This window comes from Euphorbia lathyris, chromosome 2, assembly GCF_963576675.1.
Source record: "Euphorbia lathyris chromosome 2, ddEupLath1.1, whole genome shotgun sequence".
Lineage (NCBI taxonomy): Eukaryota > Viridiplantae > Streptophyta > Magnoliopsida > Malpighiales > Euphorbiaceae > Euphorbia > Euphorbia lathyris.
In genome coordinates, this window is record NC_088911.1 from 46,735,552 (window position 1) to 46,753,309 (window position 17,758).

At 38.3% G+C, this 17,758-nt stretch overlaps 1 protein-coding gene across 1 annotated transcript; it reads left to right on the forward strand.

The window, feature by feature from the left end:
* The first annotated feature begins 689 nt into the window (after positions 1-689).
* Positions 690-9,913, forward strand: LOC136218049 (DNA (cytosine-5)-methyltransferase 1-like). Its single transcript, XM_066004780.1, has 13 exons — positions 690-1,160; positions 1,644-1,788; positions 3,933-5,436; positions 5,543-7,055; positions 7,191-7,355; positions 7,534-7,729; positions 7,826-7,937; positions 8,016-8,163; positions 8,408-8,605; positions 8,690-8,968; positions 9,053-9,214; positions 9,308-9,526; positions 9,613-9,913. The coding sequence occupies exons 2-13, from the start codon at positions 1,719-1,721 to the stop codon at positions 9,748-9,750; spliced, it is 4,704 nt and encodes a 1,567-aa protein (XP_065860852.1). The 5' UTR covers positions 690-1,160; positions 1,644-1,718; the 3' UTR covers positions 9,751-9,913.
* Positions 9,914-17,758: the final 7,845 nt, after the last annotated feature.

Genomic DNA, 17,758 nt, shown 5'->3' on the forward strand with positions numbered 1-17,758 from the left:
TAGGGGCGAAACGTCCCTATCACCCACCGATCTGACGAGGATGCTCCACACATTAAGAGGGAGATGGATGAGTTTATAGAGGCGTGGCGTCAGACGAACTAAATTATTTTTGTAGAACTTCATACATTTTAACACTTTTGATATTATATGTACTCTTTTATGTTTATTAATTTTTATTTTAATGTTTATGTTTATTAATTTTTGTTTTAATGTTTATGTTTTTAAATTTTATTTGTTAAAGGGTAATCCGAGTTAAAATGCCGTAATTTTATTTCTAAACGGATAATTCGAGTTAACCACAATTATCAACAATTTTTTTTTGTGATTTATTCATGCGGGCGTGAGGTAATCACGCCTCACCAGGCGTGATTACCTCACGCCCCGTCGGAAGAGATTTTTTTCCCCATTTTCCCACCTCAAAGCCTCAAAAGGTACTTTCATCATTTTACGGGGCTAGAGGTGGAAAATTGGAGCTACGTTTAACAACACCCAATTTCCAAACAACTCGTCCAATTCAGCTAACGCTTCCAACTTACCAACTCTTCAACCTTCTTCCATAGTGATCCGTAACTCCCACTTAATTACAAAAACGATCCCTTTTATATCCACTAGAGTTTTACCATCCCTAACCCTTTATAAATCCTTCCAACCAAACGTACTATTAGTTATTGTGCAGAATTTACCTCAGTCTTCGGGATACGAAAAAAAAAAGAAGTTAAAAATCGCATGGGCCCTTTATTTTCGAGGAAATGGAGAGTGTGCGGGGGAAGCCAAATACTGCATTCGCAGCAATAGGCGCCAAATCTTTTTCCCCAAATTCCATCTTCCCGCTCTTTGTTTTTTTGTACAAATGCCATTTTTCATTACAAAATTTTGTCTATCTATAAAAAAATGCCCTAATTCTGTTTTTCCCTCGACTAAAGCTCATTTCCATTCATTCATTCCGTTTCTGAACCATCGTCCCGCTCCATGCGATAGCAGTTCGATCTCTCTCTCTCTCTCTCCTTTCCTTTTAAGTTTCCATTTTGCATGTTACAAAGAATTGCTTAAAGGGAATAGCACACTTGTGTTTCTGCAAATGAGCGTTCTATGTGCTTAAAACAACTTCGCTCTCTGCGGGTTCCTCTTGTTTAGTGGGAATAACAAGCTCGATCGAAGATGTGAGTGGGTTTTTTTTTTCTCTCTCTCCCTCTTTTTGAAACGATTGTTTTGTAAAGATCTATTATTGTTTGGAGTCGATGAATGTCAGTTACTTTGAAAGACTATTCTGATATTGCATGTGGATGGATGGAAATTGGGCTGATTGTGCAGCCGATCTAATTCATTAAATGATACTTACCATCATAGATTATGACAATGTTTAGTTTGCTAATTATTTTCCGGTAGTTTTATTAAACTTCAGACCAGAGAAATGGCTATTTATTGTGGGTTTTGGAGGTATCTAAGGATAACCATTATAGATTTGGGACAGATTCTGAACTAAATCGTGGGATTTTTTTTTGCGGATACCCTACTGCTTGTTATGCATTGTAGCTTTAAGACGATCTGTGTTTTTATTTGAAGTTCTATTTCTCAATGATTTGTTAATTAAATGAGTGGTGACTCCATGCTTTATTTTGATCTCTTTCTATTTTTCTTCTTAGATTATATCAGTGGGTTGGTCTTCCAGAGACCGAAACGGAAATCTTACTGCATTAAAAAGTGACACTCACTTTAAAATGGGTTCTGCAAAGCTTTTGGAGCCATCAGTTCCGGGTCCTGTTGATAAAGCCTCTGGTTCTTCACCAGGTTGTGAGAGCAGATTTCTTATCCATTATGGTTTTACTTATACTATATTTGTTATTTTCTGCAATATATTTTTGGTTGTATTATTTTTAACTCATTTACATGATAATAAATGTTATTTCCTAATAATTTATCACACTGGTAGTTGACATTAATAGTAGTTGAAGCTAAAAATATCCTTAATCTAGTTACTGGTACTTGACTACCTTGAAGCCCTAAGAGCAGGTCTAATGCATGTTATTTCTTTGTTGCTTTTGCTAAAAAAGTAGTAACCAACCATTAGAATGGTTCTGCCCTATTTTAGTTTGTTACCAACTGTGCTACCAAACAGTAATTGTTACTGATCATTATAAAAAAACTCATGAAAAAAGGGGGATTAGGCATGCTGAGGCACTGGATGCGCGCCATATGCAGTGCTTTGGCACCCTGCGTTACTCTCTGCTACTCCTTTAACTTTTGTTTTCCTTGTCCTTTTCATAATCCATTTGGAAGAAAATTTATACCACCTGTATTTAATAAAATAGGTTTGTTTTTTCTTTTTAAAACTTAATTCCTATAATGGCAACATTTTGCAGCCAAAAATTTCACCCAATTTTATTTTAGAACTTCATTGTTGCAAATGGAGCAGGGATTTACCCAGTGGGATGGTGAATCCCTGTTTAATTTACCCATGGGATGGAGATGGGCAGGGGTGGAGCCATGGAGGGTCCACGACCCTCTGGCCTGCCGGAAAACCCTTGGAAAGGGTTGGCCGGCTGGCTCCATCCCTGTGTCTGCCATGGCAGATGAAGCTTAAGGATGAAGAAGATGGAGGGCGGAGCCTCCCTATCTTCTGTTATTTTTGTTTTAATTGGCCCTAGTGCGAAACTGTGTCGTTTGGCTAAATGATTGCTAAATGAAAAACCATGTCGTTTTTCATCAGTTCTCCTTCGTTTATATAAAAGGCAGTGATGATTAAATTCTGTACACTTCCTTTAAAAAAAACTTCCATACACTTAATCCCATACTATAAAAAGGAAAAACTTAATTTGGGTTTAACTTTAAATGCAGCTTGAAATTGGACTCTCAATTTGGCTTGTAGAGACTTAATTTATACCTGGAAACGTCCATCATGTAAACTTATTATCCTACTATGTTTTCATTTGCTTGAAAAACTTATATCATAATTTTTTTATTAATTTTGTAAATTTGCGATCCAAAATTTCATTAATGTCCACATTAAAAATGAGTCATCATCCAATGTTATTTAGAATTTGAGAAATGAGTAATGGAGATCCCCGTGTTGATCCTAATCCCCATGGGGACGAAGTGGGGACTAGATTTTCCCCATTTCATAAATGGGGATGGGGATTCCCCATCTAGACGAGCATGCGGATGGGGGAAGCAGTCCCCATTTTGCTCTCCCCCATTTGCAAATTTGAGCCTGATTATTAGGTATGGACTGTCTGTTATATTGCACTACTGCAGTTACCAAATAGGATGAGTAGTGTGCAATTCTCCTTTCAGTTGGTTCACACACCATACTTGCTCATTGTTCCTCTTGATGTATAAATTCTCTTTTAGCTATCACTTTATTCACCAGAGATTATACTGTCTGGGGTTGGCTATGCTTGCTTTGAACTTGATCTTAAATATCTTGAGTTCTACATGATTTATTTAATATATCTAAATTAGTATCATTTTTTGTGATTGTTGTGTTTGTGGGTGAGAATATCTTGATCTTCTACTTAATTTCTCAAGAATTGCTAGATATGGGAATACTTCTTATATTCTGAAGTTCTACCCATAGGATGCAATAGTTGTGCTCTCTATGTTTTGCCAATAACATTATTAGGTTATGAAACTTGATAATGGTATTAGCAAATGGAAACTTTACAGGAATATTTGAAACTTAAAACTCCTTATGGAAATATTCTATATATTATACTTGTTTGCAATTAGCCCATAATGTAAAAAAGCATCCCTCAATTGTTTCTCCACAATTTTTTGCTAGTGGCAATGGAGTTAAAAGGGACTCACTGTGCTCTTTTGTTTGCTATGTGTTGTTTTTTCTTATCAATTCTCAATATTGGTCCAATCTCAGCATGATTATCCAAACCTGTATCCAGAATCTTTTTGCTCCATTGACTTTTTTGATTCTGTAACAGGAGTGCAGCATGATGTAGCTAAACCCAAATCCTCGCTTTCTAGAGCAAACAAGGCAGCATCAAAGAGCAAAAAAGTTAAGAAGCGAAGTTCCTCTCATGAGGGAGAAGAGCCCTTGGGAGCCCTGAAAAGACCAAAGAGAGCTGCTGCATGCACAAATTTCAAGGAGAAATCTGTGCGGTTATCAGAGGACTCTTATGTTATTGAATCAAAGAAGGATCAATTTGTGGAAGAAGAGATTTTAGCTATTCATTTGACACATGGGCAAGAAGATGGACGCCCAAATAGGAGATTGACAGATTTTGTTTTGCATAATGCTGATGGTGCCCCACATCCTCTTGAGATGCTTGAAGTTGAAGACATGTTCATATCTGGTATTATATTGCCTCTTGAGCAGACTTCTGACAATGAGAAGGAAAAGCGTGTTAGATGCGAAGGCTTTGGAAGGATAGAAGGGTGGAGCATCTCTGGTTATGAGGATGGATCTCCTGTCATATGGCTCACAACTGATATTGCTGATTATGATTGCCTTAAAGCTGCAACTAGTTACAAGAAGTTCTATGATCACTTCTTTGAAAAGGCTAATGCTTGTATAGAGGTCTACAAAAAACTGTCTAAATCTTCTGGAGGGAATCCTGATCTCACTCTTGATGAGTTGCTTGCTGGGGTTGTCCGATCAATGAGTGGGAGCAAGTGTTTTTCTGGTGCAGCATCCATCAAGGAGTTCATAATTTCTCAAGGTGAATTTATTTATAACCAACTTATAGGATTAGATGAGACATCAAAGCGGAATGACCAGAAATTTGAGGAGTTGCCTGCACTTGTTGCCTTGAAAGACAAGAGCCGCATGCATGGAAATTTTGTGCTGGCAAATGCTACAGGCTCCTGTGGGAACTTGACAATCAATGAAACATTTGGAGGAGATTCATGTACAACTCAGTCTAATGTATCCTCTGGTGTAGCTGAGGAAGACGAAGATGCCAAATTAGCTAGACTGTTGCAACAAGAGGAATATTGGAAATCTACAAAGAAACAAAAGAAAAGCCAGGGTTCAACTTCATCAAACAGAATCTACATAAAGATTAATGAAGATGAGATCGCAAATGACTACCCTTTGCCTGCATTCTACAAACATTCTGATGAAGAAACTGATGAATACATAGCAATTGATAGTGAAGAGCATATGATGGTTGACCCTGATGATCTTCCTAAAAGAATGCTCCACAATTGGTCATTATATAATTCAGATTCAAGGTTGATTTCCTTGGAGCTCCTTCCCATGAAACCATGTGAAGATATAGATGTCACCATCTTTGGGTCAGGACAAATGACTGATGATGATGGAAGTGGATTCTGTCTTGATAATGATCCTGATCAGTCTTCCTCAGGGGGCTCAGGGGTACACGATGATCTGGGTTTGCCAATATTTCTGAGTGCAATAAAAGAGTGGATGATTGAATTTGGCTCTTCAATGGTGTTCATATCTATTCGCACTGACATGGCCTGGTACGTTGCATAGTTTGTGATAATTATAATTGATCTGCAGAATGCAGTCCATCTTTGTCTTGTCAAATGCAATGATATTTACTCTTTTTTTCTATATATCTTTCAGGTATAGACTTGGCAATCCATCTAAGCAATATTCTTCATGGTATAAGCCAGTTCTTAAGACAGCCAAACTTGCAAGAAGCATCATTACAATATTGAAAAAGCAAACTCGGGTGTCAAAGCTTTCTTTTGCAGATGTAATCAAAGAAGTATCTAAATTGAAAAAGGATGATCATGGTTACATTTCTGCTGATGCAGCAGCTGTTGAAAGATACGTGGTTGTTCATGGGCAGATCATACTACAGCTTTTTGCTGAATTTCCAGATGCAAAAATAAAAAAATGTGCATTTGTGATTGGTCTTGTTAAGAAGATGGAGGAGAGACACCACACCAAATGGACTGTCAACAAAAAACAAATTATGCAAAAGATGCAACCCAATCTAAATCCACGGGCAGCAATGGGCTCTCTGTCTGTGATGTCTAAGAGGAAAGCTATGCAGGCAACAACAACAAGGCTCATTAACAGAATTTGGGGGGAATATTACTCTAATTACTCCCCGGAAGATTTGAATGGGGAAACTAATTGTGAAACAAAAGAGGAAGATGAAATTGAAGATCAAGAGGACAACGACGATGGCACTGAAGAGGAGAAGCTGTTTGTTTCGGAGAAGACACAAAAGCCTTGCACATTGGTATCGAGAACTAAATCTTATTCAAAGGATGAAGTACACTGGGATAGTAGTTCTGTAGGCAAAACAGATTCTGGTGAAGCCACTTATAAATGTGCCTTTGTTCGTGGAGAGATGATAAGTGTTGGGGGTGCTGTCCTGTTGGAAGTTGATGAGCCTGATGAGTTTCCTGCAATCTACTTTGTGGAGTACATGTTTGAAACATCAGATGGTAACAAAATGTTTCATGGGAGAATGATGCAGCATGGGTCAAAGACAGTTCTTGGAAATGCAGCCAATGAAAGAGAGACTTTCTTGACAAATGAGTGCATGAATTATGATTTGCAGGATGTGAAGCAGGTAGTTGTGATGGAAGTTCGGAAAATTCCATGGGGACATCATCATAGAAAAGATAATGCCAGCTCTGATAAAATTGACAGAGCAAGAGCTGAAGAGAGGAAAAAGAAAGGACTACCCTTGGAATACTACTGTAAAAGTTTGTATTGGCCAGAGAAGGGTGCATTTTTCAGTCTTCCTTATGATACAATGGGCCTTGGTTCTGGTTACTGTCATTCGTGCAAGATAACAGAAGCTGAAAAGGAAAAGGAAAAGGGCGTTTTCAAAGTGAATTCTTCCAGGAATGGATTTGTACACATGGGAATTCTATATTCTGTTCATGATTTTGTCTATGTAAGCCCTCAACAGTTCACCACAGATAGGGAGGCTGAAACTTTCAAGGGTGGAAGGAATGTAGGGTTGAAGGCTTATGTTGTGTGCCAGGTATTGGAAATCATTGTTCCAAAGGAATCAAAACAAGCTACAGCAAGATCCACCCAGGTCAGGGTCCAGAGATATTTCAGACCAGATGACGTCTCATCAGAGAAGGCTTATTGTTCTGACATTCGTGAGGTAAAACTTTTTATAAGATTGTTCAGTTATATATAGTTATATTCTTAAGCCTAAGCTTTCCGGTATCATACTTTGAATGTTGCTATTTGCTATCATCCCACTATTTCATGTCCTAAGTGCAACTTAAAATTTCAGATATATTACAGTGAAGAAACACATACTTTATCTGTTGAGGATATCCAAGGGAAATGTGAAGTCAGAAAGAAAATTGATATTCCTACAGGCAATGCTTCTGCAATCTCTGATCATATTTTCTTCTGTGAGCATCTTTATGATCCTTCTAAAGGTTCCCTCAAGCAGGTAATTTGTTTTTTGCTCTTTATCTTAAAGTAATCTGCTGACAATAATGATGGACTCATGCAGAAAGCATCAATTTTATTACAGTACAGTCAGTTTGCGTCTAAGTTTTACTGTTATCAATTGCATAAAATCTGCTGACTTGCTATAAATAATTTTCCAATTTGACCTTATGGATCAGTTGCCATCCCATATGAAGTTGAGATACTCAACTTCATTTCGAGAGAGTCATGCTGCATCTAGGAAGAGGAAGGGTAAATGCAAAGAGGGAGAGGCTGATTTCGAAAATGAAGCAGAACCATATCAAGCTAGACACTTAGCCACATTGGATATTTTTGCTGGTTGTGGTGGATTGTCAGAAGGACTGCGGCAAGCTGGTGACCCTTCTTTTCTCCCTAAAACTGTTAAACTGAATAAAGTACTGTTCTCTCTTATTCAATAACCTGATGCATGTGCTACTTTCAACATCACAGGTGTTTCATCAACTAAATGGGCTATTGAATATGAAGAGCCAGCTGGAGAAGCATTTAAACTCAACCATCCGGAGTCATTGGTATTCATAAACAATTGCAATGTGATCCTCAGGTGAATGACGTTATTTTGAAACTGTTCCAACTCTTTTTGTTCTAAAATTTGATTGACAGTTTTTGAGTTGTATTACAGGGCTGTGATGGAAAAATGCGGTGAGACAGATGACTGTATCTCCACTTCTGAGGCTATAGAATTGGCCTCGTCCCTTGATGAGAAGGTCATTGCTGATTTGCCATTGCCAGGGCAGGTGGATTTCATCAATGGGGGGCCTCCCTGTCAAGTATGTGCATATTATTTATTTTTTCTTGGAGATGGTGGTGTTGCTATCTTTATTTTTAGCTTTTATCTTTGAGTTTGGTTGGTAGTAATTACATCCAATCAAAATGACTTTTAGCACAAATTCAAAAAGTAATAAGTGCCAAATAATTTGTTAGGCTTTATTTTATTATGATTTTGAACCAATTTCTTCTAACTCAGCCTTGAGCATCTATGGTTTATAAGAGGAAAGTGATCTTTCTTTTCAGGGCTTCTCTGGAATGAATAGGTTTACTCAAAGCACTTGGAGTAAAGTTCAATGTGAGATGATCTTAGCATTCTTATCTTTTGCTGATTACTTTCGACCAAAGTACTTCCTACTAGAGAACGTGAGGAACTTTGTGTCTTTCAATAAAGGACAGACCTTCCGTTTAACTGTGGCTTCACTCCTTGAGATGGGTTATCAGGTGAGGTGGATGTTACTGCCAGCAAATGAATATGTATTTTCATCTTTTGATTCCAAATCATTTATGCAATAAGTTTTTTCTCAGGTAAGGTTTGGCATATTGGAAGCTGGAGCTTTTGGAGTTTCTCAATCACGAAAACGGGCATTCATATGGGCAGCCTCCCCTGAGGAGATACTTCCAGAGTGGCCAGAGCCAATGCATGTATTTTCTGCTCCAGAGTTAAAAGTTGCATTGTCAGAGAATTCGCATTATTCTGCTGTTCGGAGTACTGCTAATGGAGCCCCTTACCGTGCAATTACTGTAAGAGATACCATAGGTGATCTCCCAGCTGTAGGCAATGGTGCTTCCATGACAACTTTGGAGGTATACAAGAGAATACTTTATGTTCAAGAAATTCTTTAATTTCATACTACATACATATGTTATATTTTGTTTTCTGTTATGCAGTACAAAAATGATCCTGTATCATGGTATCAAAAGAAAATTCGTGGGGAGGCAATTACCTTGACGGATCATATATCAAAAGAAATGAATGAATTGAATCTGATTAGGTGTCAAAAGATTCCAAAGCGGCCAGGTTGTGATTGGCGTGATCTTCCAGAAGAGAAGGTAGTGCACACATAGTTGAGCCTCATTTAGATGCTACTAAGTCTGGAAATTTCGATTATTGTACTCATGGTGTATTCTATAATTTTGCTATAGGTTAAATTATCTTCTGGGCAACTGGTTGATTTGATTCCATGGTGCCTACCGAACACAGCTAAGCGACACAATCAGTGGAAAGGGCTCTTCGGAAGGTTGGATTGGGAGGGCAACTTCCCAACTTCCATAACAGATCCTCAACCTATGGGGAAGGTGGGGATGTGTTTTCATCCTGATCAGGATAGAATTCTTACAGTTCGAGAATGTGCCCGATCTCAGGTAATTATTCCCAAAATTTTCAGCTTTTTTTGCGAAGTTTCGCTATACATAAACTTATTTCACACTTTTCTTGTGGTTGTTTGCAGGGATTTCCTGATACCTACAAGTTTTCGGGTAACATCCAGCACAAGCACCGGCAAATCGGAAATGCTGTTCCTCCCCCATTAGCATACGCACTGGGGGTCAAACTGAAAGAAGCATGGACTAGCAAAGCTAAGAAGTAGATTTGTCCAGTTGGCTTGATGTATATATTAGCATTAATCAAGCAAAGGATGCGTTAGAAATAATAACTTGGTCGATTGCTTGTAAAACAAAATGAGATGAGATGAGATGCGCTGTATTTGGAAAATATTCCTTCACGAACTATAAAATTACTACCTTTCGGAATGTCACCATGTTAATCACTTTTGATTTCTATTGGAATCAAAATAAAAAGCCCTCTGATTTAACCTAGGAAGTGTTTGCTTAGATAAACTTCGACTATGGAATGAGAATGATCTCTCTTTAAATATAACTTGGGGATGAGAATCTCATTTTATGGACAATTATTCATTCCCTCTCCTTTTCACTTTAATCAAACTTCACTCCCATTCCTAATAATTTATAAAATAAAAAATAAAAAAATTACAATATCCATGTTTTTACCAACATAAACCCACTACTATTTTACCAAACCACCTGTACTTTTGAATGGTTATCTTATACTTTATATAATTAATTTAGATATATTATATGCAAATACTTTTTCCTACTAGTTTATAATACAATTGTAAAAGAAAAAGTTGTCGTTAACAAATCACTAATTTAATTTTTTGGATGATTTAATTTTTTTATATATTTTTTAGTTTAATTAAAGTTAGGGTAATTAATTTATTAGTCCCTATATTTTGACAAAACACACTGTTTAGTCCCTATATTTTCAAAAACACACGGTAAAGTCCCTAACGTTTTTCTCAGTGAACTGTTTAGTCTCTAACGTTTTTCTCGGTGAATTGTTTAGTCCCTACCATTAGACTCTCATGAAGATTCTGTTAGTCAATTTGGATTTGCGTTCTTCTTTTCCTTTAAACTCTAATACATCTGAAATCAACTTTGAATGTTCTTCTTCTTGATTTTCTTCTTAATCGTTCAAATTCGTAAGCATTGAGTCTGTTCTTTTTCTTGTTTTCCATACAAATAGCTTCTTATTCTAAATTGGATTTCCTCTTCTGAAGTTTGAAGGTAAATAGTAAAGGGTAATTTCGTCATTTCCGAAGTCATAAACGGTAAAAAATCTAACAACCAGATGGAAGGACTAAACAGTTCACTGAGAAAAAGGTTAGAGACCTTACCATGTGTTTTTGAAAATACAGGGACTAAACAGTGTGTTTTATCAAAATATAGGGACTAATAAATTAATTACCCTTAAAGTTATAATAATTATTATTTATTAAAATATTTTTAATAAATTTTACAATCATTACGATTCCGATCATTAAAGAACCAAACAACTTCAAATGAATCATATCCTGATTTAAATAAATATTCATTCCGATTCTGATTCCGCTACACTCCGTTTCCAATTCTGAAATTTAAACCAAACACATCCCTAAAGTGTAATTTTAAATGGCGCACGCTTCCTACCCTCTAAGCACTTTATCGGCGTCATATGTTCTTGTTATAACAAATTGTTTGCATTCTTTTTGTGTTAAAGAAGACACGTTCATACTCTCATTGGTCATATTAGCTTGTCAAGTTTTAACTTAATTTGCTTTGTAGCTATGATTTGATGGAGTATCTGTCTTATCGAAACAATATGATTTGGAATAATAAGGACGCACTAGCTGGTTTGATTTTCAATCAAGTTACTGCTCTGTTTTTGAGTTGGAACCAAACTCAATTACGTTCGACACTTGTCAGGTGTCTACCTTCTCTAGGTATGTTGAAGTGTAATATTAATTTTGTAATTTTTCTTATTGTTAGTTTTAGTTTTGTTATAATTGTGGAGTGTGAGATCATGTTCCTTTCATTTTCTATGTAGCATTTTGCTTGACGATTCTTAATAAAATCTCTATTTTTCTTAAAAAAAAAAGTGCTCCAAAACTTAAATTCGGATATGACCTAGATTGTGGGTTTATGGATGTTCAGAATGATTTTTGCACAATATCAGGCCAGAAAATTAATTTTCAAAATTCGAGAATGGTAGTGTCTAAAAATATCTTGAACAGTTTAGCCCACAGCTTAAGTATGTTGTGCTTAGGGCCGTCTTAAACATTTTTGGGGCCCTGTGCTAAATGAAAAAAAAAAATTAGATTTTATTTATTAAAAAAAATTAATACTTTCATATAATAATAATGTTTCTATAAAATGAAACACCAAATTACTTTTTTTTTTTGGTAGGAACAGGAAAGGAAAAAACAAACAAAAAACAACTAACCTGGGATTAGCCTAGGGAACTAACCCCAATCCTATCCTCTAAAAGAAGAGAAGAGAGAAAGATAAAGGAATCAGAAAGGGTAGTAACACCTAACATCCCCTCATGGCCTGCCGCAGCCAAGCGATCCGTAACTCGGTTCTGCTCTCTAAAAATGTGACTGAACTCTAAGATCTCAAAGGAAGAGCAAAACCTTTTAATAGCTTTGATAAGGTTGCGGCTATTAAGACCCATAGCATGATTCTCAGAAATCATTTAGCCCCATAACATGGTTCTCAGAAATCATTTTGATGGCCTCCATGTTACCAGACTCCACAGAAAGCCTCTTAACGCCCAGCCTTTTAGCAAGTTTGATACCAGAGAGAATACCCCAGAGCTCCGCTGAGAAGGAAGAACCCAACCCCAAATTCTGGGTGAACCCAGAAAGCCAGGCGCCCCCCGCATCTCTAAGAACACTTCCGGCAGCAATCTTACCATTGATGAGGCAGGAGCCATCTGTATTCAACTTCACAACCCCCTCTCTCGGCCTGTTCCATCCCACGAGATGGACATCACTAATCTGGGAAGACCTGGCAATGGACTCTCCTTTGAAACTCTCAATAATAGAGGAGAGTTTATTCGAGAAGAACTCAGCTAAGTTTGGCATAAACACAGTTTTATTACCAAAAATCTCCTCGTTTCTCCACTTCCAAACTTGGTGACAGATAATAGCAAAGAGAATGTCACCATGCTCCATGTAAGACAATAACTTTCCACTAATACCATCAGAGAGCCAGTCATTCACATAATGGGCCATGAAGGAAGAGAGAATATGGTGTAGGAGAATTTTCTTCCAATCCTCTTTACTTTTAGAGCAATCCCTAAGAGCATGGCACAAAGTTTCAACATGGCCTCTGCATCTACTGCAAGCTCCTGAGTCCGCCAAATGCCGTCTGTGCCTATCCGAATTAGTAAGCAACCTGTCCTTAACTCCCAGCCATAGGAAACTCCTAATACGGTAAGGGACTTTGAGGGCCCAGATGGACTTCCAAACATCCGAGGGAGGATCAGACCTGTTGAGGGTAAAAGCTTCAAAGGCAGATTTGCAAGAATAAACTCCATTATTAGTCAGCGCCCAGCAATGCCTATCCATGTCTTCCTCTTGATTACTAACCTTCACTCCCCGAATTCTAAGGAGAGTCTCTAGGCTAAAGAAGGTATCAAACTTTGACCAGATCCAGTCCCCCTCAGAGTCCACCACATCGGCAATCCTCCAGTTACGGATATCACTAGGTGGGGGGGAAGTACACACATCTACTAATGGTTTATCCCCAATCCAGGTGTCAAACCAGAAACTAATGGTCTTACCATTACCCACCTCCAGACCAACCCCCAAGAAGAACTCTGCAAACACGGAGCTAAGGCCTTTCCAGAGGAAGGAACAATTGACAACTCTCTCCTTAGGGCCCCCGAAGATTTTGTCTTTCCGATACTTACCACAAAGAAGGCGAACCCAAAGTGAGGAGGGGCCTTGCCACATACGCCAAAAGAGTTTCATTAATAAAACTTTATTATTGTCCTTAGCTTTCCTAATGCCCAGACCACCAGAATCTTTCGGCTGACAAACCTCACTCCAAGGCACTAGATGGATCTTTCTTCCCTCCGCAGCTTCCCCCCACAGGAACCTACGGTTAATCTTATCAAGATCATTAAGCACAGGATCCGGAAGCTGACAAGCCTGCATGATGTGATTGGGAGCTGCACAATTAACTGATTGAATTAACGTGAGGCGGCCAGCGAGAGAAAGAGTCTTGGCTTTCCACGTGGCACACTTCGTATTGGCTTTATCCAAAGTTTCTTTAAAGGAAACTTTAGACACTCTCTCACTGTGGAGGGGAATACCCAGATACTTCCCAAGAGAATCAGTAAGAGGAATACCTGACAGATCACTTAATCTTTTACAAACTCTCGGATTCATATTCTTAGAGCACATCATCCTAGATTTCTGGATATTAAGTTTCTGACCAGAGGCCGAACAAAAAAAATCAAGAATATCCATAATGACACTCAACTGCTCCTCATTACCTTCCAGAAAGATAAGGACATCGTCTGCAAAGAATAAGTGAGTCACCTGGTGACAGAAGCTATTGATAGCCACCGGGTGGAAACTCCCATTATCAATTGCATCTTGAATCAGGTGATATAACCTCTCCATATCAATAACGAAAAGGAAGGGACTCATAGGATCACCCTGACAGATTCCCCGGCCCGGGGAGAACTCCTCCGACATATCCCCATTAACCATAACTTGAAACAGAGGAGAAGATATACATACCTTAATTAACCTTCTCCAGCTGTCCGGGATCCTAGCTCTCTCTAGACTCTACATCAGGAAATTCCAGTTGATGCGATCATAGGACTTCTCCAAATCCAGCTTCAGAGCCACAATGCCTTTCTTCCCCTTCCTAATCTTCATCGTGTAGACCATCTCTTGGGCAATCACCACATTATCCATCATTTGTCTACCAGGCACAAAACTACCCTGATTCTGACAAATGATCGCCGGAAGAATGCCCCGGATTCTATTAGCCACAATCTTTGTAACCGTCTTATAAAGAACATTACAAAGACTGATAGGTCTCATATGCAAAAAGGAAGAAGGCTTATCAATTTTAGGAATTAGAACCAGGAGGGTTCTATTTACCAGCTCAATATCCTTAGAACCATTAAACACACCTATGATAAAATTATAGATACTCTCCTTCACAACATCCCAATGCTTATGGTAAAAGCCAGCATGCAGACCATCAATCCCATGAGCTTTAGACGCCCCAATGCTGAAGATGGCATGGTCTATCTCTTTTCGGGTTATAGGTTGAAAGGCATCCTGACTGCTTTCCTCACTGATCAGAGGAAAGGTAGCAACAGAGTGAGCCCTCTCCAGCTGGACGGGTTCCTCTTTGAACAGATCCTTATAGAACTCCAGGGCCAACAAATTACTTTTAACTTGACTTTTAACATACTAAATATAATAAAAATAATTAATTAGATATTGTATAATAATAATAATAAAAACTGGACCCCTTAAGATTCTTAAAGCGTTAATTTTCTGGATACGTTAATATTCATTTAATTTTTCACATAATAATTAAAATAATAATTTATTTAGATTTATATAATAAAAAAACCGGACCCTCTTAAATTTGGGGCCCTGTGCGGGAGAACTTGTTGTACACCCTTCTCTACTCCTCTGATTGTGCTCAATCCCTTTAACCAACTATCTAGGGAAATATCTTGGGGTCCCCCTCTTGAACGATGAGTGAGCAAATCTACGTTTATAAAGACTGTTGATAAGGTGAACACGAGAATGAGGGCTTGGAAATCTAATTCTTTTTCTCTAGCAGGTAGAATCACTCTGATACAATATGTGACTTCAACCATTCCGAATCACGCGATGCAAACGAATCTGCTTCCAAAAGCAGATCTAAAGAAAATTGACAGGAAGTTCATCCGGGGGAGTACAACAGATTCTGAAAAAGTCCATCTGCTGAAGTGGGATAGTGTGTGTACACTGAAATATATAGAGGTGTAGGAATAAGAAAAGCTACTGATACGAATAAGGTACTTTTGATGAAATTGCTTTTGGCAAATATGGAAAGAACCCACAACTTATTGGGTTCAAGTTCTAGTATCGAAATATAAACACAATTTGATCTTCGAAGGTATAAATAAAATTAATATTAACAGGTCACACATCTGACCATGTATGCATTCGGTGTTTGATAAATTTTTGTAGGGACTGGTTTGGAGCATTGGTGATGGGAAGTCGACGTCATTGTGGGATGATCAATGGTTGGGTTCGGATAGGCTTCCAGATGTGGCTATCATCCTTATATCGGCAACAGAAAATAAGTAGAAGGTTAACGAGGTGCTTGGGATAAATGGCAGTTGGTACTGGGAGAGAATTGAAAAATATTTTGACTCATCAACCCCGAATGTGGTGCATTCTTACTGCTAGGGATACTGTTTTCAAGGATATGTCGCGTTGGGCCAACCTAATGGATTTTTTTTGTGCAAAGCAATATATGATCTTTTATTAGAAGATAACGGGGTTGAGGACGAGGATAAGAGTTATGAGCGTATCTGGAGCTTGAAAGTTCCGCACATGAACCGAGTATTTTTGTGGCTCTATTTGCGTGACAGAATTCTCAATAATGCAGAACGGAGGAGGTGTCACTTAGTGCAATGTGGTTCCTGTCAACGTTGTAACCTAGAGGAAGAGTCACTAGTGCACCTGTTGATGGACTATTAGCCCAGTACCGAAGTTTGGTGAGGTCTCATGCCGTCCGCTGCCTGGCCGGTGTTGTTTAACTTAACTGTTGCGGATCCGTTCAACGATTGTATTGGGGTCAAGAGGCGAAGTTTGGGGGTGGTGAACTGGCCAGCCATGTTTGCGATCACGGTGGATAAGCTCTCGAACTGGAGAAATATGGAGATTTTCTGCAGTGGCAGCAGAGTTCGTACGGACAAAGTGGGCACTGTTATTCAGCTAATAAAAGCTAATCAGACTTGTTGGGAGAGATTTGAGAGCCTATCAAGGGATAAAGGTAAGAGGCTTGTCAAGTTACATTGGTTGAAACCTATAAGTGATATGATCAAGCTAAACGTGGATGGGTCCAGTCGTTGATAGAGGACATTGCATCGGGTGGATTGATTCGTGATAGTTTAGGCAGCTGGCTAGGAGGATTTGCTCAAGATATTGGCTGGGGGAAATAATCTAGAGGCAGAGTTATAGGATATACACACGTGGTTGTCCCTATCGTTAGAATTTAATTGTAAGAAGTTGACGGTTGAATCTGAATGTCTTGAAGATTAAATACATCAACTCAAGGAGTCCTTTGCACCACTGAAAAGAGCTATCAATTGGAGTACTCAACTACTAATGACCAGGTTTGATGAGATTAATGTTTGTCATATTCATCACGAGAGAAATAAATGTGCAGATTACTTAGCACATTTACGCAGGGACCAATCTACAATGGGGGCAACGGGGGCACTTGTCCTAACTAAGATCTGGGAAGTAATAAAATACAAGGTACTATGATTTCAATTTCTGGAAATTTGCCCCATTTCAACCACAAATCGCCATTGATGGGCAGAAGAGTTGTTGTTTACACGAGGAAGAAGAAGAGGTAGGAGAAGAGTTCAACGTCTATTTTTTGTTTTTCAATTAGACAAAACGATATCATTCCACTTAAGTCGAACATCATCGTTTTGCCTAATTGAAGGGAGAATTACAAAACTAACACTTTTTAAGGGGGTAGTTTACATTTCTAGCTCATTTTAAAAAACTAACCAAAACTAACACATTTCAACAAGTAACTTCCAAGTTTGCCCTCATTATTCCTAAACAGAACTTCATCTCTCTAACATATCAAACGCTGCGATAGGAAGAGGAGGTAGAACGAGAAGCGAAAGCGGCACACTCAAAGAGGTGGAGAAGCGAAAGGCGGCGATAGGAAGAGGAGGAGAAGCGAACGACGAGGAGAAAGAAGGAGAAGCGAATGACGGCGATATGAAGAGGAAGAGAAGAAGGCGACCCTTTTTCAGGCAATCTCGTCCCAATATATATTGTTTCTCTTCCTTTTTCATGTTTTTCCTCGTTGTGCGAATCCAAAAAACAGTGACATTGTTATCTGAAAATGCATTTTTGTTGAAATATCAGTTTCAGATTTTTCCTCGACAGTGTCGATATCTGTAGATATTTGTCGATATCTGTAGATATTTGTCGATATTGTAGATATTGTAGATATTTATAGATATCTGTAGATATCGACAAA